Source organism: Leopardus geoffroyi, chromosome C1 (assembly GCF_018350155.1).
Source record: "Leopardus geoffroyi isolate Oge1 chromosome C1, O.geoffroyi_Oge1_pat1.0, whole genome shotgun sequence".
Lineage (NCBI taxonomy): Eukaryota > Metazoa > Chordata > Mammalia > Carnivora > Felidae > Leopardus > Leopardus geoffroyi.
Genome location: NC_059328.1, coordinates 216,649,405 through 216,675,413, shown reverse-complemented (window position 1 = coordinate 216,675,413; position 26,009 = coordinate 216,649,405). Strand labels below are relative to the sequence as shown.

Sequence of the window (26,009 nt, the reverse complement as noted above, 5' to 3'; positions counted from 1 at the left end):
ACCACGAAGGTTAAACAGCACACCTTTCATAGACCACAGGTGTGCAGCAAAGGCTGGACACTTGGCAGGACAATTTTTCCCCTAAATTCAGGTTACTTGACGGTTTCAGATGAAGCCATCTCAACCTATTTTAGACAATACTGAATTTTATTACAGCAGAAATCGTGGGGCCAAACTGACAGTGTTTCCCTCGTGCCCAGAAATGAACTAGTAGGAAAACTAATTGCTTTTGGGGTACACTTGATTTCCACCCCCGCCACGTTTCCCCCTTTGAACACCCAAAACTAAGCTGAGTCCGATGCCCCCATTGCTGGGCCGAATACGTTCACACGGGTCGTAAACCCAGTACAAAGGCCATTCTAGGCCCTCCAAGAGCCAAGCGATCCTCGTTCCGGATGCGTTTCTATTGCGGAGGTATGGTCAGTTGCCTCCTGCGACACGTTTATGGCACCAGGCTCTGGGGATTCAGCGACGAGTTTAGACACTGGCTGCCCTTAAGGAGCTCAGTGTGGCTCCTTGTAGAAAGGAGAGATGTGCCAGCTTGGGGGAACGGCTCAAAGGCAGGGAGTTGTGGGTGTAGGCGATGGTCGAGGGAGCTCAGCCTGGGACAAGCGCGTGGGAGGCACAGCCAAGGGTGAGGGTGAGCCCAGAGTTGACCGTGTGGCGGGAAGCAGGAGGGGAGAGCGGGCCGTGGGCCAGATGGGAGGGTGCTAAGTAGTAAGTAGTAAGGAGAGCAGAAGGAGAGAAGGTAAAGGCTGTGGTCCGGTCAGGACAGAAGCAATGGTTGGGAGATCGCAGGGTGCTGGGATCTGGTGACCCCTGGTGGGGAAGGTCCCAGGACCAAGCCTGGGCTTGGCTGCTGCACCAGGTGACACAGGGGTGGGGGCTCAGTGATCACAAGCGATTTGACATGGGCCCCACGTGACATGACCGCGCGGCGGTCAAGCGAGGACCAAGGCGGGAATTTATCATGGACACAATGGTCTTCTTCTTGGGAAATTAGAATGTTTTGCAACCAAATTCTTTTCCTGAATATTTGGTCCTCAAAAACACCTGCAAATACCCTCACTTCATACGCAAATTACTATTATTACAAGCGTTGACATTAACATCAACAAAGAAATGGAGGTTTTAACTGAACTTCTTGGACCGGCTTAGAGAATATTCAGTAAGAATATAAAAGTAACGTGCTACACCAACTGTCACACTGACATCCAGGGGTGGCTCTTTAAGGAGGGAGCCATTATTCTATGCACAGATAAAACACTAGGTTTTATTGTTTTTTAAAAGTTTGGTGGGGTAGGGGTGCCGGGGTGGCTCAGTCGGTTAAGCGTCCGACTTCGGCTCAGGTCATGAACTTGCGGTTCGTGGGTTCGAGCCCCGCGTCGGGCTCTGTGCTGTGCTGACAGCTCGGAGCCTGGAGCCCGCTTCGGATTCTGTGTCTCCCTCTCTCTGCCCCTCCCCTGCTCTCTCTCTCTCTCTCAAAAATGAATAAACATTAAACAAAATTTAAAGTCTGGATGGGTACAGAAAAACACGCACACACTAATAGGTTAAAATATGCAAATAAAATTTACTGCAACTTTTGTAGAATTCAATTTGTGCTACAAGACATGTTGCATAGGAAACTACTTCAAGCCCCTGAGGAAAAATATCCACGGTTTAAGGTGCAACTGGGTTTGTCTCTTCTTTGGGGAGAAGGTGAGAGACAATCTCTGGGAAGAATGAGGGCGGACAGGGGAAGCAGAATTTAAGGTTATTTCGTGTGATCATTGGGGAACTGCGGGTCCTGCCTCTTGCAGCATAAAAAACGTAGTTTTTCTAGGTGTTTTTCTTTTTTTTTTTCCTAGCCAGTTGGTCTTCAGTATCTGAGTCGATAGGTACATAAGAATGTTTCAGCCCGATAGGGATCGTAGGCTGATTACACCCAGGGATCAACATGATGTGTTTCAAAACAGCAGATTCAGAGAACGAGGTCCAGGAATCCCAAACCGCCCAGCGCGGGTGCTGACCCATTCCCAGGAATTGTTTCTCTCCATGTGCCACATAATTCCAATTCTTCAGTCCTGCCCCTTCCTCCCTTCCGAGCTGGGCGCAACCACGGTGCGCTCAGGGGCCCGACACCGCTCGCCCGCACACGGCCACGCTGATCTACAACCGCAAAGGCGGGCAGCATTCTGCCTCTGGTTCCAGGCGGGGCACGTTCTCCTTTGTAGAAAACATACATCCTGCTCGGATAATCTCTAATTGTACAAAAAAAAAGAAAAAAAGAAAAAAAAAAAGGTGTCCCTTTTTTCGTTCCTGGGGGACATGGGTGCACCAGGAAGGGAGCGGGGTTCACGTCACATGGAACGGAGCGGAGTTTGGCCAGTGACGGCAGGCACGTCTGCACACACACGAGCACAGGGCGTCCCTCGTGGTAAAGTCTCCTCTACGCCCACGGAGCAGAGAGGCCTGGAGCCCTGCCGGAGGCCTTCCCCTGCCCCCAGGGTAATGGCATCTGAGAGCTGCAGGGACCGCCGCATGGCACGTGGCACCGTTCTCTTGAGTGACCGACCGCACGCAGGTGGGGGCCCCAGCGGACGCCAGCTCCCAGCGGCCTGTCGTCTCCAGGGCTCCTGCTGGCTCGTGTAGGATTTTACTTTGCCCACTGAAGCTCACGGAAGGGTCACAAGTGCTGCCGCTTATCGTTTACTGTAACACGGGGCAGAGGTCCAGAAGGGAACGGGAGTTCAGAGGGGACAGCAGGGCCCAGGACATTCCCAGAAAGGATGGGCAAGAGCTAGACTCATCTACCGAAAAACCACGTTTCCTATGTGACTCACCCTTTTCACAAGGACAGAGCAAAAGAGGTCCAACACTTGAACAAGCATCTCTCTGTGCTAAGTGTTCAAATGCAAAGTGAGGCTGGGAATCGCCTTTAAATACATATATACATCTGTAACATAATTTAAAAAGGTCTCTCTAGAACATAAAAACCTCCACAGCATCCGCCCCTATGAAGGTGTTTTGTTTTGTTTTTTTAAACTTTTCTGGTCCATTAAAAAAATTAGATACCACCTGTCTCATAGGCCTCCCCCCGTCCTAAAAAAAAAAAGTGATTTTAAATTTAAATTTATACCTAACAAATAGAAAGCTATTTTGGTTGGCGACGACCTGTGGTAGAAGTTCCCTTCGGCACCCCCTCTCCCCCCTCAACGGAGAAGGACGGCGGAGCATTGGCTGTGCTTGGTCCTCGGGTGCGGGTCCAGCCGAGAGGGACCCCGGATGTGTCCGAGCAGCCGGCCCCTCCTGCCTCCCCCGCTCCAGGTGACTGCACGGGCATCTGGGACAGACGGGGGGCGGGGCGGGGGGGGGGTGCATGCCCCAGAGCAGCCGCGGACGGGAGGGAACCCGCTCAAATGACAAAGTCGTCATGGTCCACAGGACTGAAGGCCGCTGCCCTCAGGATGTCCAGGGAGTTCACCAGGATCAGAGTCCCCGTGAGGTGTTTCCAGCGCTTGGTGATGGGGTTTTTCATTTTGTCCAGGCCTATGTGCAACTCCTGGATGACGTCCCGGTAGCTGTCCCCGATCTGGTGGCTCCACGTCAGTAAAAAGTCATAGGCGGGTTTCCACATGGCCTGGGTGGCGGAGTCCAAAATAAAAGGAGGGAGGGGGAAGAAGAGGTTAGGGGACAGCAAAGAGATTTGATCCTATTGATTCGATCCTCTTACCCGCAGCTCCTGGGCTCATTACTTATGCTTCTCTTTTGAGAGGGAGAAGCCCAGCGAAGCAGGGGGGACGGACTCTGCCTGGGACCAGCACGCCGAGGGAGGAACGTGTTTCGTGGGAGAGCCGGTAAGTGGCAAATCGTGTCTGGGCCAACAGGAAGGATTTCTCTCCTTACAACCCCTGTGGCATTTTCCGTGTGGGCCATTTCTTTAGAAACTCGCTGCGTTAATAAAGGACGCCCTTATTCTTGGGGACTTCCTGCTTCCCGGGTCTCCCGGGCCTGAGCCATCTTTCCGGAAGCTTAAAGCGAACAAGGGAGGATACAAAGGACCTCTGAGCAGGAACCCCACCAGCTGTGGCCGAAGGTACACAACATACCTGGTACCCATCCAACACAGACCCGGACGGAGACCGACCACAAGCGGCCACAAAGGGCTCCGTTCACACGGGAGGTAAAGTGTCTCCGTCCGACGGAAGGTCATTTAAGATCAGGATCTGCAGGGGCGGGCATTTCTGCTCAGGCCGCTCTGACTTCCCTCCTCTGGGCACAGCGGCCCTGACACGGTCAGAACTAACTGTCCCGGGGGGGATGGGGCCTGCCCCACGCAGGGAGAGCCCGCCACGTGCTTTCCCGCATTAACTCGCTTATCCCCACGAACGCACCGTCGGGTGGATGTCGCCGTGACTGTGTGTCACAGCCCACGCTCACCTCGCTGTCCACGACCCCGTTCCTGTCCCGGTGGGGAGACTCGTAGGCGTCCATCTGTTGCTTGGACACCTTGGCGAGCTTCTCGGCCAGCTCCCTCCAGCGCTGGGCCACCTCCACCGCCGTGGTCAGGAGCACAAAGTCCTGGATGAGTCTGACCACCAGGCCCTGGCAGTCCATTTTCAGTAAGGCCTGAGGACAAAGGAGCAGAGCACCGGGCAGGTCAGAGGGCTGGCTCTGGTCTCAGGCAGAGCTCCACGCAGAGGCGGTGCACTCTTTCCCCCGAAAAGGTTTAAGCCTAGTAAGTGCCCCCCGAACTCCAGCGTGGCTGCGGCACGGGACGGAGCGAGAGCAATGGTTTGCGGGGTGGCCCGGGCTTGACTGTGCTCTCCCACCAAGTTCACGGGCAGCCGGAACCTCACAATGACCGCGTTTCGAAACAGCGGCTTTGCAGACGTGAATTAGTTAAAACCAGGTCACGGTAGACGAGGGCCGCCCCTCAGCCAGTGACTGGTTGTCTCTATCAGGAGAGACATGTCCACGTCAGAAGGACAGAGGCAGAGACGGGGGAGAGGCGGCCGCGGGCAGCGAGCGCCAAGGACTGCTGTCAGAGCAACCAGAGGCAGCCCCTCCCTCGCAGCCTCCCGGAGGACCCAGGCCCGCGAACACCTCCAGCGCTGGGAGAGAATAAGCTTTTGTTGTCCCGGGCCACCCGGTCTGTGGTACTTTGTCTCAGCGGCCCCAGGATGCTGACTCCTGGCGGGAGGGCAGGTGAGCGCAGCTGGCCCCGTTTCTGCACCCTCGGGTCGGCTGGGGAGGGCGATGCTTCGGGGAGACAGAACACACGCCCGGGGCTTAGGGGACCGGACCTAGAGCCGGGCTGACGTTAGGTGCCGCGGGCCTCGGCCGGATGCAGAGCTCCGCAGGCAGAGGGCTCAGATTGGGGCCCGCAGCTCACCCGGACATCTGGGCTCTCGGGTTTGGGGGGCAAAGTGAAGGCCTGGTGTGGAGGAAAAGGAGAACGGGGAGGCCGGAGGCTGAACCCAAGGAAGCACCATCAGAATACTTTCTGGAACCGACAGGACTGCTCCCTTGCCTAAGCTGCAGGAACTTTCTAGTGTGTTTTCAGGACAGGAGTCTGGGGGGACTCAGGAGGGCAAGGAATGCCCGCCACCCTGGGCGGGAAGGAGGCGATGCGACAGAGGCGGGCCCTGGACCAGCTGGTGTGCACCGGGGACTTGCTTCCCCATCTAGGAAAGGGGCTGGATCAGGCCGGCTTCCAACACGGTGTGTTCTGTGCGACCCCGGGCTGGGGTCTTAAAGAAAATCACGGCAGCCGGCGCAAACCAGCAGGCCCACGCGTCTGCACACGGGGAGATGCAGAAGTCCTGCCACCATCCACGAGGCCTCTGCCGCCCAGCACCCTCTCGGACTACACCCCGACAGTGGGGAAAGTGGGAGCACCCTGGAGATGGTTCCTTAGGCGAGCATGGGGTTGGGGAGGCCAGAGGCAGAAAGGCACCTGGGGTTCGTCCTGTCCCTCCACGCTCCGTGGAGCACCTGCTGTGGACACTTGCAGACTCCGAAGAGCACGTCAAGAACAACAAAGGAAGCAGCCCCTTCCCGACCGAGCCGAACACGTGGCTCGTTCGAGAACTCTGTCCGTATTCTGTGAGGATGGCAGGTGGCCTTGGATGAGTGCGGCTATGGTCTGCCGGGCGCCCGGGCGGCTCAGTCAGTTGAGCGTCTGACTTCAGCTCAGGTCATGATCTCGTGGCCGGTGAGTTCGAGCCCCGCGTCGGGCTCTGTGCTGACGGGCTCTGAGCCTGGAGCCTGCTTCGGATTCTGTGTTTCATTCTCCCTCTGCCCTTCCCCCGCTCACACTCCGTCTCTCTCTCTCTCTCTCTCTCCCCAAAATAAGTAAACATTAAAAAAATTTTAAAAATAAACAACAAAAAAATAGAAAGGGCGCAGCGAATGGAGACAGAGAACCCTCATCTCGATGTCTGGGAGTTTCACAGTACGGACGATTAGTGACTTTTTTTTTTTGGCAATTTCCTGAATGCATTAGCTGGATGCCCCAGCAGGTCAAGCTCTGCAATTTTTTTTTTAAAGTTTATTTATTTATTTTGAGAGAGAGAGAGAGAGAACGTGAGCGTTGGAGGGGCAGAGAGAGAGGGAGAGAGAGAATCATAATCAGGCTCTGCACTGACATGGGGCTCGAACTCACAGACGGCGAGAGCATGACCTGAACCCAAACCGAGAGTTGGACGGTCAGCTGACTGAGTCACCCAGGCGCCCCAAGCTCTGCAACTGAAAACAGGGGTGATGGGTCAATCTGGTGCTGTCCTGGGTCCCAAAGCTGCAACTAGCTGCACCTGTGGTTAGCCAGAAGGCAGCTTGAGGATCCCGTGGTCCTTTTCCGGTCTGTTTTGTTTCGCAGTAGACCACTACTAGTGAGACTTACTGTGAGCCAGGCACGGGCTCATCCGCTCCTCAGAACCCCCGTGAAGGAGGGGCTGAGCTCACCCCATTTTGCAGATGAAGCCGAGAGAGCGACAGAGAGGCCCCCACACCGACTGAGCGTCAGAGCCGGACCCGCCTGCCTGTCCTCTGCTCCGATCCAGACACCCGGAGACGCCAGGTGGCTTGTCCGGGGTCCCACCGCTCGGGGTGACAGAGGTGGAGGCAGGGTCACATTTCGTGGCGCTCAGGCCAACGAACGGCCTCCACGGTTCTGCGGACACTTGCTACCCGACGTCAGGAACGGAACCCGATAAAACACGGGTCTGGATTGCGCCTCGTTTCAACTACTTATGTATTTCAGAAAATGGGCTATTCACAGAGCTGGACGGTCGGCCCCCCGGTGTCCCCACTCAGCTTCCACTCACAAAGCAAGCGTGTGTCTGTGCACGCACTCAGCCGCCCGGCTCTGGAGGCGACCTCATTTTCCAGGTAACAGAACGTGTCAGAGTCGCGCCTCTGTCCCCAGGGGCGCTGGGCAAGGACGGGGACTCTATCCCGTGGAGCGCGGGGAGCACAGGGACAGAGGTGCCTTCCTTTGCCAACTTCAGCTCCGGTGACACAACTTTGATCGAGCCACACCGGCTTCAAGCGTCACAAAACTGCCACACCACCACCAAGGGGCAGTTTAGACACTTTTTTAAGGGCACATTTCGGGTGCCACCAGAGCTGGGTAGTAGAGAGCTTCACCATAGGAGGCTCTGACACCTTTCCCTGTAGCTTCCTCCTCAATTTTCACACACACACACACACACACACACACACACACACACACGTCATCCCAGAAAACCCCATTCAAAACGATGCTGATTCCGGCTGCAATCTCAGAGTGAACTCGAATTTCAGCCGGGTGGCCAAACCTGGTGGACAGAGGGCCACACGTGGCTCTGCGGGCCACGTGGTCTCTGCCACAGCCACCAGCGTGGAGGGAAAGCAGCAGAAACGTGTGGGAACTGCCGGGCACAGCTCGGTCCAGCGCGACTTCCTTCACAGGAGCCAGTCTGCCAAGCGCTGTTTTGGGAGACACTCTTAGAAGCACATAATGAAGTGTCATTTTGGTTTTGCTGTGTGCGAATCCCGCGCGCGCTTCTATTCCCGAGATGTGCAAACACCAGAAGGGCCGCACTCCCCCGTGAGCGGCGGGCAGGGGAGCCCCTGCTTTGGGGGCGCAGGAGCCCCGGGAACCTGCCTAAATGCACACTGGTTCGCTACCTGCCTCCTGTTTGGGGCGATAAGGAGGCTTTTCTGCCGATTCGCAGAGAATCGCTGCACGCCATCCCGTCCAGTCCCCGTCTGCCCCCACCTCGTGATTTTCCCCGTGACTTCCATCAGCGTCCAAGGCTCTGGGGGTTTATCCCACCCCACCTCACTCCTGGAAACAGCCGCCCCTCCCTCGATTTGCACCCTAGAGTAAGTTTCTCTTCTCAGAGAACCTTCTCCAAAGAGCCCGCACCCGGACTCAAACGACCCCAGCCGTAGCCGCCACCAGTGACCCCCGGCCACCCTGGCGGCTCCAGCAACGAGCTCTGGGCGCTGGCCTCGGTCCCTCCAGGGAGGCCTGCCCCTGTCCCCGACGGCCCTTCCCTCCCCGCCATGAGGACAGACCCTGTGTCTTGTTTGCGAGGGATTCCCGGACACGAGACATAACTTCTCCTATCGGAAGCATGTCGCGGAACGAAAGCCTCGGGGTTCTGTGTGCCACCCTCCACGCACACACTCGGCCCCCCAGATCTACTCAGGGCCACCGCTTGGGCCAAGCCCTCTCCTTCAGTGTCGTCACAGTTCCTGGTGCAAACACACTCAGATACGTGTTTTGCACAAAGTGGACCGGAAGCAGCGGTAGAGAACCTCAACGTGCCGACGGCAAAGAGCCGGCCGTGGTTTGTCCCCCCAGAGAGCAAGAATCCTGACACGGAGCCCAAGGTCGATGAAAGTGAGGAGGGGTACGCACCGTGCGGTCAGCCACCACGGTAACAGCACCTGCCACTCACAGCTGTGCCCCCCCGCCCCCAGTGACGCTCGCGACGTCGCTGACGGATGGCTTCTCGAGCTCGGGAAGGGCCCACGGCTTAGTGTCCTGGAACATCTGTGGAGAGGCGTGCAGAGCCCCTGGGACATCTCAGTGTGGACAGGCGTGCAGAGACACACGGACAAGGAGGCACCAGCACCCGGCCCTTCCGCAGACCCGGGAAGCAGCAGGCACGCGCCCAGGGCTGCCCGCACGCTCTCCACCGGGCACCGCGGGGGAGGGGACAGCCCCTCGGCCAACCCCACGGAATTTATAAACAGCCGCAGCGTCTACGCCCCAAACCGCTCAAAGAGGTTAACGACGGGCGATGGGGCCGGGGACCCCTCCGCCTTCTGCTTCTGTCCTTCACGCGTGTAAAATTTCGGTGCAAAAAAGAAACACAGGCTGTGTTTACAGACAAACAAAAATCAGTGAGGACTGTTTTCATTCAGGAAAAAACAACACCTGGGGTGAGTCAAGGAAGTTATGCAAACTCAAAGACCCCCCCGCGCTCTGAAGGTCGACACTGATGTGCAGGAAGACAGAGCCTGTCACCAGCGACGCAGTGAGAGAGTGAGCGCAGGCCCTGGGACCCACCAGCCACCCGACGGCTACCCGCCGGAGGAGGAGGGAGCACGCGGCAGCCCAGCAACCACAGGCCTGGCTGCGGGGCGCGCCCTGCGGCTGTGGACAGCCAGGTGTGAAAACCAGACGGAGGGGGCGTGGCCCGGGGAATCCGTGTCAGAATTACTCATTTGTTTCCTTCACACAAATCTACCTGGAGAGGAGCACGAAAATTAGGTCCCCCACCCCCAGGCGTCCCGATCATCGGAAGGAAGGACACTCAGGGTTGGGGCTCCCCACTGACCGCTGCCTCTGGGTGGCTCGGAGACTGGGAGACGTGGCAAGGAGCAGGGACGCACCTGGAATCCAAGGTCCAGGGACACATCTGGATCCAGCTGGATCCAGCCTGACTCCCCAGCCTCTGATCGGACCCCATCTATGTATGCCCTCGCGCACCCCGGTCCTTGCCCGCGCGGTACCCCCAACCTGACAGCCCCTCCCTCATCAGGTGGGTTTCCTTGCTTCCTGCCCGTATCAGGACCCACCCTGCCCCAACCCCGTTCGCCGTTCCCTGATCCGCCGGGGGGCCCTTGTCTTCGGGGCTCGAGACAAGTAAGTCCTGCGCTGTGACTTCCCTCCGTGCCTTCTTCAAGTCAAAGACCCGTGTTCTTGGGAAGCCCAGCACCCAGCAGCGCCCCTAAGCACACAGGGGGCGGCAGAGACACGCTTCGTGAATACCGAGTACAAACGCTCTGTGGCGGCTCTTTCATTCTGGGCCCCGGGGGCTCTGTCCACCCGGCCTACCCTCCTCGGTCAGTGCCAGTCACGCCCCTTCCCGACAGCAGCCCGGCAGTGCCCCTCACCACCACGTTCAATAAGGTCCGGGGTGGGCCGTCGACGGGCTGGCCATCCTCTGTCACGGGCCGTCCCGGCTTCTCCTGCAGAGCTCGGTGAGCCGGGGATAGATGGGGCATTCTCTGACGGTGGTCACGCACCGTGTGGGTGAGAAAGGGCAGACGGAGGCAGGCGCACCAAGGAGCCCACGTGGTTGTGCAAGACGGCCCTCGGAGGAGCTCTGGTACCGAAAACCCGCACTGAAGCGACAGCAAGGACACGGAATCAAAGAAGCGGGGCCAGGGCGCGTGGGCGGCACCCCTTCAGGTTCTCAGCCTGGGGCCGAGGGCTGCTCTCATTCACTCGTGCATTTCCTCAAGTAGCAGACTGTGTCCCGGGGGCCAGGGTCCTTTCTCTCGCGGCGTTTATATCCGATGCGGACAATAAGAAGAAACCGGAACACGAGTAAACGAGGCCACTGTGGACGGGAGAAAGCCCAGTGAAGCCCAGGGTCTGGGGCGACGAAGTACAGTGACCCAGGGCCCCGGGTCGCTTCGCGGGAAAGGTCTGCCAGCACGGCCTCCGGGCTGGTTCCCCAGGGACGTGACAGCCTTCCACCTGACGTTGCGGGCAGAGCTCCAGGCCTGAGGCAGGGCCCGGACCCCACTCGACGGTGGGCAGGACGGAACCGCCCGGTTCTCATTTCGTTCCGGGCTCCTTCCCATCTCCCCGCAAACCTACCGTCTCAAACCTCCCCCCTTTCCAATTCGTTTACTCAGTTTCCAGACCACGGACGCATAACCGAACAGAAAACCATCTTCAGAATGCAAGGGGGCGGGACACGACTCGGCGGCCGGGGTGGGTCGTGGCGGCCGCGCGGTGACAGCCGGGGGGCCGGCTCACCCGAGGCCGAGACTGCAGAATACCACTGCTCAGTGATGCGAGCGGCGGGAGAAAGGGACCCCGGTTTTCAGGACTCCTCTGCGTGCTGGCACAAAGCAGCCTGGGGTTTCTGGAGGTTTCGCCCACGTTCAGATCCGCCCGCTCTCAAGACGGTGACGGATTCAGCCCAGGGCCCGGGCGAGGGAAACCCGCAAGCTTCCGAGCCTACCTTGCTGTGCCAGCCTTCCCACCCAGGGGCGCAAGAGACCCCCCCATCGCTCCCACAAACGAACCCAGGGACGGCCCCCCGAAAACCTGTGCTGTCAGAGAAGTCCCCCAAGCGGGGCAGAAAGAGCTTCGCTTTAAGTCTGAAAAGGCCTGACATGAAGGACCGGGATGAACAAGCCGCCTCCTCGGTCTTTATTTTTCCACAGCTGGGAAGGGCCGCTCTCGCTGTGTTGTTTTTCACCTCCGCCCACTCGGGGGAGGGGGGTGTTTTTTAGGCAGCAATGAAGGAACAATCAACACTGTTCATGTGCCACGAGAGCACCCGATTCTAGAACCCGCGGCGAATCCCAGCTTGAGGCCCCGCGAGAGAGGGACACGCGCCCCTGCCCCGTGCTCGAGGTCCGTGGAGGGGAGAGGGCCTCGAGGGCTTGACGCAGCTCCGGGGAGGATTCCAGGCCGGGCCAGCGAGGGGGCAGATGCCCTGATGGGACAGGTGTCCCATTGCTGTGACGGCCATGCCCAGGGCCCACGTGCCGTCCCCCTGCTGCCTCGGGCCCTCCCCAGCCACGACCATCCCTCGTCCTCCCCGCGGAAGCTGCCACCACCAGCGCCCCCAGCCTCCGGGCTGCCAAGATCGACACCCTCGGTTCCCGTCCCTTCTTCTGGACGAGGTTTGGCTCTCACTGTGCGGCACGCGCCTGGCATTTTACATTCCTGGGGGCGCCGTCAGGCTGCAACGCCCGCTCCCCGCCGCGGTGGCTGTGCCCCGCGGACTGGGTATCTCCGGCTCCCGAGAGCCGTGTGTGCCACGGACGGACCTCAGCACACACACCCGGCTCGGCCGTTCCCAGAGGCGCTCACACAGCATGGCAGGTGCCGGGTCGGGCGGCGGAAATCCTAGGGCCGCTGAGGCTCACTTCGTACACGAGTCAGGAGGCGAGAAGGCTGTGTGGAGCCTGACGGAGCAAGGAAGGAACACCAAGAGGCTTCCAGTGGAAAATCACAAGGGTTTCCAGAGGAACAGGCCCGGGGATGTGTCCTAGTGGGAAGATGGGGTGGCGGGGTGGGGGGGAGGTGAACGAAGCAGGCTCTCCCCATCGAGAGGACGTCCCCCACGGAAACGAGGCGGACGCCAAGAGAAGGACGTTATCGAGTTCCTCCAAGTCAGCTTCTCCAAGACAGGCCACCGGGAGCAGATGAACTGTTGAGAGTGGGTGGGGAACCCGGGCCGGGGAGGCGGTGTTCGCTCAGCAGTGCAGCGAATGCTTTCCCCCCTCACCCGGCGGCCCGGGTGTATCCTGTAGTGTGACACCAACCCCCCCCCCCCCCACCCTCTTCTCAGATCGCAGTTCCCAGAGGCCCTCCTCAATCCCTACTCACACACACACACACACACACACACACACACACATACAGAGGAGGCAGAGGAAGACGCCTCGATCAAGTTAGACTTCGGGGCGGCACAGATCCTGCGGGGAACCTGATGAAACCTGCACTTTCTCCCAAGAGATCGGAGCAGAGGGGGCTGGAGCGCGAGCCTCCCTGCGCCCCCATGCCCACCGGGCACCCGCGAGACCCGCCTGAGGCCTCCAAGGAGCTCGCAAGCCCAGCGGGAAGCCGCCTGAACGGGGCTCTCCACGCTGGACCCTGAGCCGTCTGGGGGTCCCTACACCAATGCCCATCTCCAGGCGCGCGTGCGTGTATTTCGGGGAGCGGAGGTGAGCCCAGATGCCGGTCCAGCGATTCACCGAACCCACGCCCGGGTGTGCGGGGCGGGGGCGGGGCGGGGCGGGGGGAAAGGCGGCAAGACCGGACTTGGCCCCCCTCCAGCCCCTGCCGGGCACTTACCATCATGAGCTCCTTCTGGAAGGACTTTCGCTCTTTGTTCTCCGTGTTGTTACAATCCTCCTTGAGCTTTTCCAGAACGGACGCCACCCGCTCGGGCTCACTGTCCAGCTCGGCCCGGCAGAAAAAGGTGAGCGGCAGGTTGCCGTAGCCCAAGGCGTCGGCGAAGGAGCGCCAGCTGCTGACGTTCTCCATGAGCAAGGTCCTGACCGAGGCGTAGATGTAGGTGAGGAACTTACAGGGTCGCAGGATCTGCTCCAGCAGCACCGAGGTGCTCAGCTCGGGCCCCGAGAGGAGGCTCGGCCTGGCCCTGCCCACCACCAGCACGTTCTTGGCATGCACGAGGCCGACCTTGCCCTGGTGGTAGCCGATGTACCACTCCTTGGTCCACAGCTGCCCCTTCAGCCGGATCTTCTCCTCGCTGAGCAGCGCGACGCTGTCCCCCTTCTTGTACTCCAGCAGGTAGTGGTTCTTGCTCTGCCGCACCACGGTCTTGAGGAGCTTGCCGAACTTGAGGCTGGACACCGGGCGGTCCTGAAAAGTCGGGTATTTGGTGGTGGCAGCGAACGGGGACAGGATGATTTTCCCGACCTCGTTCTTCTTGAGAAACCGCCTTTGCCCGGAGGGCTTGATGGCACTTTTGGGGGGCGGCTGGGGAGTCTGCACGCAAAACTGCGTCAGGATGGCCTCCTGGTCGCCCTTCACCTGAACCCGCAGGGTGAAGTCGGACAGCTCGCCAGGGTTCTGGCAGGTGATGGGGAAGATGAGGCGGCTCACCTTGCCCAGCTTCATCTGGAACCCCCTCACCACCTTGGCCTGCTCGCTGGCCTTGACCTCGTAGTTGGTCATGTTGGAAAACATGCAGACGTGGAGATCCTGGGGCCTGGACAAGACGAACTGGTGCTTACCCCAGAGCTGCAGGGCCACGGGGGCAGGGCTGGGGGCCTGGCGGGTGACCTCGCTGACCAGCAGCGTCTTCGGGGCACAGTCGTGCCCAAAAATGGTCACCACGGTCTTGAAGGATGGGTGAATGTGTTTGGGCCCGTAGAGGCCCACGGTGATCTTTTTGTGGATGAAGTCCCACACCGTGGAAGGGTAGAGAATGTTGGGGCCGTGGGCCACAACGGCCAGGTACATACAGGGCTCTAGGTTGTCCAGCTGTACCTGGACCGTGTCCCCATAGCTGTAGGTGAGTGGGATGGGGACATAGGGCCCTTCCTTCAAGTCACTCCTCAGGCACTGGAGACCCACCGTGCTTTTGCTAAAGATGTCGTTTTTCACCTCGGCCGACACTTTCATCTCTACGATGATGAAGGTTTTCACCTCCAGGGTGCTCACCTTCACCTCCAGCACCGGGCTGACGCTGCTGCACCTGTCGCTGTTGAGCTCCAACGGGGGGTCCAGCAGGGCTTTCATGGAGATCTGCTGCGTCTCCCCTGGGGCCACGTGGCCCTCGGGCACGTGGATGCTGATGCCGCTGTCGGGCAGCTGCACGGCGCCCCCGGAGCTGTCCAGCTTGCACGCGATGCTCGTCTCCACCGCCTGGGTCTGGCCCCACCCGGGGCTCTGGCCCAGCAGGTCCAGATCGTGGCAAGACCGGGCCAGCTTCCGGTGGCTCAGCCAGGCGGCACGGAAGTCCTCCCGGCTCTGGAACTGCTCCGGGGCCGGGGATTTCAGGCCCGTGAAGAAGCCCGAGGAGTCGGGGGCGTCGGACTTGGCCTGGAGGACGGAGAGCTCCGACAGGCTGTAGGAGCGCTTGCTTCTGAAGAAGGGGTTGTCCCGCTTGCCCGGCGCCTCGGCCTGGAGGCGGCCTGCGGCCGGCAGCTCGTCAAAGATGTTGCCGACGCTGTTGGTGGTCGCGGAGCTGGATTCGGTGAACGAAGACGTGCCCGTATCAAAAAGGAGCAAATCCACGGTGCTTCTGGGGGTCAGCTCGTCCAAGCTGGGCATCGCCGGCGCGTTCCCGTTCAGAAACGGGTTTGTCTGGGCCCCGTTCCAGAAGGGGTTATTGCTGTAGGTCTTGCTCGGTCCCTTGTCCTCTGTCCATCCCCCGAGCAGGTCTAACTCCTTGGCCACCTCGTCTGGGCTGTCTGGAAGGTGGTCGATCACCCCGCTGTCACTCAGGGTGGAGTCCCGGTAGTTCAAGGGCTGCACGTAGGAGGACGGGATGTAGCCCATCTCCGTGGTGCTGTGGGCGTACCACCACTCCCCGCCGGACGCGTCCAGGACGTAGAGGTGGTCGCCCTTGGAGAACTTGAGGGTGGTGAAGTTGGCTGGGTGGTAGTCCTTGATTGCGATCACTTCCTTTGCATTCCCGAACGGTGTGGGATTGTCTACGAGCAAGGCACTGGGGGAAGGCACTGCATAAAACACAAAGAAACAGGGGGTGAGGGCGAGGCCCACGGGCGCCGCGGAGCACTGGCCGGAACCAGGGAGGAGGGAGAGCGCTCTGGGCGACGAGCGCAGAGCGCCGGGCGGCTGTGCCAGAAAGAAGTCCCAGGGAACTCCGCTGTGCTCCCGAAGGCCGGCACTGCTGTCCCAGCCCACTGGGCGGGAGGGCTCATACTCCCCCGTTTCCCCGGGATCGCTTTTAAAACGCCATCTCATTTTTAAACCTTTTTTAAGCTCTAAAGATTTTATTTTTAAGTGACCTCTGTACCCAACGTGGGGCTCGAACTCACAACCCCGAGATCAAGAGTCGCAGGCTCCACCGACTGGGCCAGCCGGGCGCCCCCGATGCCATCGGATTTTGGCCAGAGTTTTCCTCATGTAACTGACTTACCCGGAGCTGCCACTGGGTCGAGAGAGAAGCCGAATGTGACTGACTTAAAACCTGTCACATTCTGAGTGGGGTGACCCATGGCCTGTAGCCAGGGACGGGACATGAAGAGCCTGGAATAGAATCTGAGTTCGTGAGCTGGTCCCACGCTCTGCCTTGAACGCAGAACACGTGAATGGGGGGAAGGTTCCCTGACAAGCAGACCTGTCTCTTACGTTTCCAAGCTGAACCCACTCTTCATCAAAATAAGACTTTGGAAGGGCGCCTGGGTGGCTCAGTTAGTTAAGCGTCTGACTTCGGCTCAGGTCATGATCTCATGCTTCGTGGGTTCGAGCCCCGTGTCGGGCTCTGGGCTGACAGCTTGGAGCCTGCTTGGGATTCTGTCTCTCTGCCTCCTCCCTGCTCATGCTCTCTCCCTCTCTCCCTCTCTCTCTCTCTCTCTCTGTCTCTCAAAATAAATACACTTAAAAAAATAAATAAAATAAGACTTCTGAGGCCGGTGCCTTCCAGCCTCCTTTAAATGATCATTCAAAATGACAGCTTGGAAAGGGGCTCTCCCGCACGCCTTGAAAATGAAAGGTTTATGTCCACTGTCATTCGTGTCATCCCCGAGCAAGTGTTTAAGTCTGAAAAACCCCCAACTCGTTCAACAGCGACTCGAGCTAATTTCGGGTTCACGGCGTTCAACTATGTGTGCTCCCGATGTAGACAGCAACGGGAACCACGAAAGTCAGCTCAACAAGGGGTGTGTGTTTTGGAAAATACCGGACGATGAAATACCTAAGTGTCTTCTCTCCCACCCATACGTGACAAAGCACATCCAGAGAAGGAGGAAAGCGCCTTGTGAAAGAAAAGATAGCCCCCACCCCAGCTGCGCCTTGTTTCACAGGGTTTAGGGATATTCTGGCTTCCTGTAAAAAACGTTAAGAAAGGCCCGTATTTTTAGTGGAACCTACACCCACATCTTCTCTAATATACGATTAAGTCAAGAAGCGTTCTATTCCACCAAACTGGCCCTCCAAAAAAACAGCGGTCTCCCAGTTTCCCTTTCCGTTGGAAAGAAATAATGGAACTGGAATTGTATTTCCTTAGCAAAGTCTGGGGAAATAAAGCAGGAAGTTTCTGTTTGTTTCCATGAACCAAGTTAGAGAGAGAAGCTTGGTAGAAAGCTCATGTGGGCGGTGAAGGCCGTCGCCTCCCGCCCTCCATGTGGGGCGGTGGGGAGAACCTGGCTCTGGGTTCACTGGGCACGGGCTTCCGTCCAGACCTCAGGAGCCCGAGATACTCTCTCAACGGGCTCTGGTGGAGATAACGTTCTGATGATGTGCTTAGCATAATGATGCCTAAGGACACACAAACGGTTATGTTAAAGGAGACATCGCCCCCACCCCTCCTAATTTTATTTTCTCCATAGCACTTATCATTAACCAATATACCACGAATGTTTTAGTGGGGGGGGGGTGCTGCATCGCCCTATTGGGGTGAGAGCCCTCTTAGGGTGTTTTGCTCACAGTGGTGTTCCTGGAAGGCAGCCTGCCACATAGCAGGTGTTCGACAAATATTCGTGGAATGAATGCTCCTCCGGTATGCACACACCAGAGAGGCCATAGTCATGTTCTGGGGTCAAGGTGTCGGCCAAAGGCAAAGCCAGAGTTCTCCGTGGCTGTGCCCTGCTATAAAGTCACCCCAAGGAGAAATCACTTCACAGTGAAGGGAGGGGAGTGAATAAACACATTCAAATAAAAGAGAAGGACCCTGAGGGAGAGGTGGGGAGACAGGGGACGGGTCAGGCTGGGGTCGGGGGACAACAGCAGACCTCTCTGGCTTTGTTTTCCAGCCACCGTCTCCTGTAATAGAAACCACTTTGTGTTTCCTTGACACATCTAATGAAAATGTCACATAAAAATGAAAACCAAATGAAAATTAGAGCGCGTGCCAGCTATTAAAATCTTGTTAGAGTCCCTCAGAAGTTATATCCCTATTATGTTCCCCAGAACAATTCCCTTAGAGTGATATTTTTAAAATTAAAAACCAAAGCTATTAAGCAGGCTTTGTATATAGCCTAAGAGAACGTATCAATGCAAATTATCACTTTGGTTTCAGCAGACTGAAGAATAAAAATGGTTTCACTTAAAATTCCAAGCACTCCCCTTAGCAGAGAAGCAGTAACATATTTCACTCAAGGATCAGGCTCATCCAATGGGAAATGGCGATCCTTCCGTGGAAATGGACTGTGGTATGAGCTCCTGCCAGACGGGTCCCTCCATCAGTCAACTGTCACAGAGCACCCGGGGACACCTGGTGGGGCGTCTATCCAATCAAACGCAGGAGAATCCCTATCGAATCCCATCTTAATGAATTCTGGGGAGCGCTGCTCAGATTCACAACTATCCCTGATTTCCATACGAAAAAAAAAAAAATCCTTGCGTGTCGGGAAGTTCAGTGCACTGAATAATACATTTCTTACCCCTCCGCCTCGGTTCTCATACAGGCGGAACATTTATCAGGGGGCAGAGGATTTCACAGAGGACACTTTGGCTGGAATACATTCCCACCTGTCTACTGTGGGGACGCAGGGGAGGCCACCCGCTGCCCTTGGGAAATGGGTTTGGGGCTACCCCCCAGCGGACCAGCCCCAGCTCACATCCCAGGATGTCTCCTCTATCTTTTTCCCACAATCGGGGTGTTTAGGACCCTGATGCCTCTCAGATCATTATCATAATTTTGAAAAATTCAGCTCTCTCATTTCGAGAACCCGGCCCAAACCCCACAATTTATGCTCATGTTTTCCAACTTTAACCATGATCAGCTAGGCTATAAAGTAAGAAAACAATGCCCATTACTGGGCTATGAAAAACAAATGGTCCCATTATTTATAAAACTACCTGGTAACTCTGTTACTGTTATTAATAAAATCTCATGACTTCTTTTGCCAGTATGTTTGTTTGAGGAACATTTAAAGCAGTGCTCAAGGCTCCCAGCATAAAGCAGCGACGGGAAGCAACTGAGGATACAGTGAAGGGAGAAGGGATTAGGAAGAGACAAACGGGGGACATACGGTTGTTAGGACATCAGGGAAGAGGGCCACAATGTGACGCAGGAGACAGCAGTTTGGTTCAAGAAGTATTCACTTAGCACTGACCTTGTGCCAAGTTAAAGACACAAAGGTAAAGGTCCGCTCCCACTGCTCAGCTTGTATTCTGGACGGCCCAGTGGGTAACCTCAACACGTTGTGGTAAACGCTGTAGGGAAGCCGCCTAATGATGGATGATGAGGATGTAACCCATGACACCAGTAAGCACCTAGGAAGGTCAAGGTGGACTTCTAGGAAGAAAATGACCCATCCATCTCACTGACCCAGTTGTAAGTGTCTGTTAGAGGAACCCAGGGGCTCAGGGTGATTGGCCCTGGGGCCACCTCTAAACCAGGGGTCAGTGAACAACGGCCCCTGTGCCGTTTTTGTAAATAAAGTTTTATTGGAACACAGCCATATCCATTGCTTACTCTCTCCTGTGACTGCTCTCGAGCTGCCGCGGCACAGTGTGACGGAACCCGGAGGGCCTACAAGGATTAACACACTCCCTGTGTGACCCAGGTCCCTACCTTAATGTCACCCAAACTCAACGAGAGGAGAAAAGACAAACATATTCTGTATGAAGAAGTTTCATAACCAACGGGGAATTCATAACCTCCCAACCCACCAACAAAACGAAACAAAACAAAACAAATGGTTATTGTTCCAGGGCTGAATGTGTCCTCAGGAAGTTTAGAGAGCTAAAACTTAACATCTGAATGGGGCCTTGAGAGCCTTGAAGGCAGAGAAGCCCTTGGGTCTCAGAGCACTTGCAAACCTGCCCCCTCAGCCACAGTTGTGTCTCTTGGGAGCTCACCTTTGACGTCATTAAAGCTCGTTTCTGAAAACCCTTCGGTCAGGTCAATCAGGGTCCCCTCGGACTTGCACCGAGGAAGGCCGCCGGAGTTGGCCGCTCGGATCCGCTGAGCTGCCATCTGGAACTCTCTTCCCGGGGGGACCGCTAACGCGTCATATCTCCTCCTCCAGGTATCCCAGCGCTCGCTGAAGCTCTCCTCAGGCAACCATGCCGCACACGGGTCAACTGGGCGATGTGCTTCTTCCTGAAAGTGGGGGGGAAAGGAAAAAAAAAAAAAAGGAATTTCCCTCGAACAAGCGCGACATAGGTTGGACAGGAATCTTGTGGGAAGGGGGAGCCCTCTTTCTTCCAGGGCCATTCCAGTCAAGACAGACCCAGGACATTCTTCCCGGCCCGAGAGAGCGAGGGGGGACCCACCCCCCGGATCCTGTGTGCACCCTGTGCCCATCTCACCCGCTGTGCGGGCGCACAGAGCCGGGCAGCACATCCTGGCCTGCTGTTTGCACCCTCTCTTCCTGGGGTACAAAGGGGCTTGTGAAGTTTGTTCTAGCACCTGGCCGGCCTGTTCATCACGAAGAGGGGGACGAACGGGATCTGTAGACTCCACGTGACCCGTTCCGGGGTTCAGGGCAGAAGAAATAAGTCCGTGTGCCCAGACAATGGCCGGTCCCGTTAGAGGCACAGCCCCGGCCGCGATGCTGGATACTCCGGAAAGCAGCACTCAGCACAGCACCTCTTGTGGCCCCGCCTCGGGGGGGGGGGGGGGGCGGGGGGGCTGCTCCCTGCCTGCCCACGCTCCCCTAAAATCCTCCCTGGATCCCCAACAACCGACAGTCCTAAATAAGATACACATGTCGCCACTTCTGCGCATAAGGCCTTTGCGGAACGTGTGCCCCTGAAGCTGGTATATGTACCCAGACGGTGTCACTGAGCCTCCAGAGCCACTCTAGGGCCTGTTTCTTTCCGGAAGGGGCACAAAGGCATCTGGGGGGCTCTCTCAGGAGATGGTGATGTGATCAGCTGTGGGATGACCCTGGCCAGCCCACGGAGGGGAGAGAAACAGCCAGGAGCCAACCTCAAAGCGGCAAATACCCCATGCTCTTCCCCGGAAACGGGCGGCCGCGCCATAGCTGGCCGCACCTGTCGGGGCACGAAGGGACCCGAGGGCAGGCAAACTGCACTCTGTTTCAACACGGCTCGTGTGACCGGTCTCCGGTCCCTGGCTCCCTGGCTGCGCCCTTCAAGGACAGCTGGGAATACAGCTTCTGGCCCAGATGAGTGGCCTTCACCAATGAGAGGGACCCGCATGGCCCCAACACCGCCTCCTGCAGCGGCAGGGGGGTGGGGTGACCTAGACCGTCCGCCTCTACCCCTCCCCAAGGCTCCGCACGCAGCCTCCCGGGGCTCAGTGCCAACCGCGCAGCGAACACACGCAGGTTTGCGTCCAAGCTCTGCCGTCCGCGGGGACGTCTTGTGTTCAGCGTTTAAGTTGGTGGCCTCAGTTGTTGCACCTGTGACGCGGGGCCAAGACAGCACTGCCCTCACCGGTGTGTGGGGAGACTGAATATGAGAATCCGTGTAAGGCGCTTGGAACGGGGAACAGGGGCTCACCGCGGCCCCGGGGAGGATTTCTTTCCTTCTTTCCTTCTCAACCAATGAACGCCACACTCCTCACCGGAATGCTCTTGGAGAGAAGGGGGAGCGGAGCTGGCCGCGGAGGCCGGTCACCAGGCCAGAGGCAGCTCTGTGCCCACCAGGCAAGATGTGGCCACGTGCATGGGGGAGCCCGCGGGCCCCGGGATACAAGCAAAGCCCACCCCTGGAGCAGCCTGGTTTCAGAAAAGAAGCGTGATGATAAGATCCATCACTGAGACGAGAGGATGTGAGAATCCTTTGGGTCCAAAAGACGGGTCTCACCTACTGGCAGGAACTGAGAAAATGGGACTCGTGTATGGGGGCGGGGGGAGGGGATCGGAGAGGACAGGCAGCGGGGGGGGGGTGCGGGGGGAGCTTCAGGACAGTTCTGAGACTATGACCTGTGCTTGCCGGGTAGACCTGCAAATTAACCACCCAAGATTCTAGGTCTGACGGTGCCTCCTGGAGATACAGCAGCCAGCCAGCCAGCCAGACACGGCCAAAGCCAGCTGGCTGTGAAATCTGACTGGCACCCTCGGCTCGTCCCATGAGGGCCCCCCCTCCCCCCCACTGCAGAGCTGCCCAGGGCACTCGGTGAACGGGGTGGGGAGGGGGAGGGCGAGTTCTTCGCTCTCACAGAGAACAGGGCTGGCGTGGCCCTGTTCCCGAGGAGCGGGCTGGGGGGGGCCCCCCCGTGCTATAACACTGAGAGTCCAGCCCGATTAGCTGCCCGGGGGAGGCCCGGAAAGCTACCCAGAGTCGGGGACATGCCGGAGGGTTCTGGAGGCCGAGGATGGGTCGGCAGACGGAGAGGGGCCCGGGGGCTACCTGAGCGCTGGGGACCGGCGAAGTGAGGAGAGAGAAGGCAGCCTGCCCAGGTGGCAATGGGGCTGACCTTGGAGACCACGACCTTGGCCCTGGAGACCACGGGAAGTCACAGAAGCTTTCTGATGGAGGACACCTGGCCGCAGATGAGCAAAATGGAAGCAGCGATGCTGTTAGTGACAGTGTAGTTATGGACAGGCTGCAGAGGGCTGGGGGGGGGGGGGGGGGGGAGCAGGTGCACGTGGCGATCGGCAGGGGGCACCTGCCCCAACACCCCCACAAAGTCCTGCAGGGCGACTTGGTGTGGTCATCGGAGGGGCTGATTTCATGCAGGGCAGGGAGAGGGAGAGCCAGCAGCTCCCCTGAGGTGCCTGCAGGACAGGGCACGGCTTCCCAGCGAGCACTCGGGAGAATCTGCGGGCTGGCAGATGGAACTGGAGATAAACGTTTACGAGTGGTCAGATTCCTGCATTCGCTATCACCACCGAGAAGGCAGCGGCGGGGGCGGGGTGGGGGGGGGTGGTGAATCCGGGCTTAGGGGTGAGCAGAGGAGAAAGCAGTTCAGGACGTCACTGGGATTTCTGGAGATGGATCACTGTTTTTGTTTACTGTTGATGGGGGACCTAGTTTTTTACCCTGAGCCAGCAGAGACACAAAGGCACGTTAGCAGTTACATAAAGAGATCTGCAGTCCTTTTTAAAAACAAAGATACCCCCAGAGAGGGTGCCATTCAAGGAAGAGATAAGCCACTGACTGTACATCCTGACAAGCCCAGCACTCATCAGCCAGAGTGAATTCAGTCGAGGCACCAGAGCGAGGTTCCCGGGCAGCCAGAAGCATCGCGTGCTCACCGAGTTATCAACGCACTCGTTCATGCTACCCCTTCCCGGGAAGAGGGACGCTTGTCCCGTGGCGCTCAATGCCCTGTGTAAAGCCCAGAATGGCAAGTTTTCTTCAGAGACAATGGGAGACCATCCTCGGACATGTCCTGACAGCAAAGAGGGCAGCTGGCCCTCGCTGGACAAGCCTGGCAGACTCTCTCTTCCTGGAACCTGGAACCTTCCCTGACCAGATACCATCAGGGTGAGGGTTCCCAGAGAAGCTCCGCATCTCCACTCATTCCAGAGCCAGGCATGGAGAGATTGCTGGAGTAACTTGCCCAGGAGGCGGGTGATGCTCCAGGGGTGGGTGATGCTCCAGGAGGCGGGTGATGCTCCAGGAGGCGGGTGATGCTCCAGGAGGCGGGTGATGCTCCAGGAGGCGGGTGATGTTCTAGGAGGCGGGTGATGCTCCAGGAAGCGGGTGATGCTCTAGGGGGCGAGTGATGCTCTAGGGGGCGGGTGATGCTCTAGGGGGTGGGTAAAACTCCAGGAGGCAGCAGGGACAAAATGCCTTGAGTTCTCCCTAGCCTTGCTAACCACTTCTCTCCAGGCCCAGAGTGCACCAGGCCCGTGCTGCCGGCGGCTGTGGGATCCCCGATTCCTCCTGCTGTCCCTTACAGAAGCGCCGTTTTGTCTCAAGGCTGTCCCATCGACGTCAGGTCACTGCCCAGCTCAAAACTCCCTGGTGTTGCTTCCTGCTTTTAAATCCGCGAAGTTTGACCTCCCTGCCCCGGCATTCAGAGCCCCCCCACGACCCGGTTTCCACCTGCCATTCCGGACCCGTCACTCACCTGCACCCCAACGTGAGTCAGTGACCACACGCAGACCTGCTGCCTCTCAAGTGCGCCCGGCGCTCTGTGGCTCCTGCTCCCTGAGCACCCTCCCCTCACCTGCGCCTCCAGGAAAACGGTCCTCTCCACCCTTCTCGCTCCACCCTCCTCCCCACAGGCCTGCAAGCTTCTCCAGTGACTCATGTGCTGCCTCAGATCTGCAGTCATCGTCCCCGGGCTCCACATTCAAGTTGCCGGAGCTCAAGGAGCACGCCCCCGGAATCAGTCCCTGCTTCGGTCAGAAAAGGTGTGTTGGGGTGAACGGCTCGGTGCTCTGATCCGCTTTGTAACGAGTTCGAGCTCGTGAAGGTTCCTTACTGTATCTTCCAGCACATGACACTGTTGTCACGTGTTACTATATCCACTAGACGCGATGCCATTTTCCCCATTTATTGCCTACCATCTCCCCGTCTGGTTTTAAATTATTTGCTATTTTATTATTATTTTCCTATGTGCGTACGTCTTTTAACGGGCCTGCAATCAAACAAACAAACAAAAACCACGAGGAAGGCGATGTGAGGAACCATTCATCACCTGCCTTGCCAGAGAGAGACGGGGAATGTTGTACGTGTCTCCCTTGGCCCCGGGGAAAAACTCTAAGGAGCCACGGGGTCACATGGCCAAGGCGCTGAGCCCCCTCACAGCACGAGGAGACACGGCCGGGTTCCTGCTCAGCTGGACAAGAAACCCCAAACCCAGCTCACCGAGGGCCCCCTCAGAACGGAACCTCCCAGGTCCAAAGCCAGCTCGGGGGCTGCCTCAGGCCCCCTCCAGGCTTCACCACCGCGGTCGTGGCCGAATGGCACGTTCAACCAGCCCCAGAGCTCGGTCTCCCTCCCCAGCAGCTCCCTCCCTCCTCCCTTGTGCCCCAGCAGCCACCCTCCCACTCTGTGGAGGCCGGTGGGCCCGCAAGTGTGTGTATATCCAACGCCACACACGCCCCGTTCAGAACACACACACCTCCGCCTGACCTTCCACGTTTACGGTAATCGGCATCGTCCCACCAGGTCCACTGTGTTCAACTCTGCCCTCGGGGAGCCTACCCCTCAGTTAGCCCTCAGGATGATTTTAGAAGTCAGGACTCTCTTCAACGCCCTGCAAAAGCCTCTTAGCTCTTCGTGTGCTCACAATGCCCTCAAGGACTCATATACCGGGTCCTCGCTAGCTCTGTGGACCCTTTTCTGGAAGTTCTTTCCCTCTTCCCGACCTCAGGGCCTTTGCACCTGCTGTCCCCGCACCTGGGAGGCCCAAACCTAGATGCTCACCAGGCTTGATCCCTCACTTCGTTCGGCTCCCTGCTCAAATGTCACCAAATCGGCAGGGACAGGTGCCTGCTACGGTAACATCCCTAACCCCACCCTCTCTCCCTACTTTCCGTATGGACCCAACAAATCACATGCTGTCCTGCCTCCAGCCTGATTTCTCCAAGAGAACGTTAGCTCTAGGAGGCCACAGCACTCACCCTGCTTCTGTGTCCCCTCTGCTGTGTGAGACCCGCGTGGAGCGGGAGCACGAATGAATGAATTCTATTTGAATAAAGACAAAGGCTTCGGACACCATTTGGAAAGGTATCCCTGGGATAATCTTGCAAGAGTCAACATCCCCCGTGAATGTCTCGTGTCCCCCAGATGGCCACGTGACTTGATTATACAAAGCAGGATGAATCTGAGAATCCTGGCCTATTCTGGAAATCTACGTGCGCATTCTTAATCACTGATGGGTTCCCCGGGGGGGCACCTCAGTCAGATGTGCCTGGATGGCACGACCTACAAGTCTGGCCACCCTCCCTCGGCTACAGTCAGTCAATTCTCGAGGACGGCCTGTGGCTGCACACACCCTTGCCCGGGGCGGCTGGCACAGGACCTC

At 57.9% G+C, this 26,009-nt stretch overlaps 1 protein-coding gene across 11 annotated transcripts in view; it reads right to left on the bottom strand.

Annotated features, from left to right (window-relative positions):
- Positions 1–1,553: 1,553 nt before the first annotated feature.
- SH3BP4 (SH3 domain binding protein 4) overlaps positions 1,554–26,009 on the bottom strand; it is an 86,668-nt gene continuing 62,212 nt past the window's right edge. For 5 of the 11 annotated variants that reach the window (XM_045481809.1, XM_045481810.1, XM_045481808.1 and 2 more), the window contains 4 exons: positions 19,973–20,216; positions 13,307–15,663; positions 4,423–4,611; positions 1,554–3,622 (listed from right to left, as the gene is read on the bottom strand). In XM_045481809.1, the coding sequence (XP_045337765.1) occupies positions 3,398–3,622; positions 4,423–4,611; positions 13,307–15,663; positions 19,973–20,090 (2,889 nt within the window). In that variant the 5' untranslated portion in view covers positions 20,091–20,216 and the 3' untranslated portion in view covers positions 1,554–3,397. The other 6 variants (XM_045481806.1, XM_045481805.1, XM_045481816.1 and 3 more) reach the window with 5 other exon arrangements.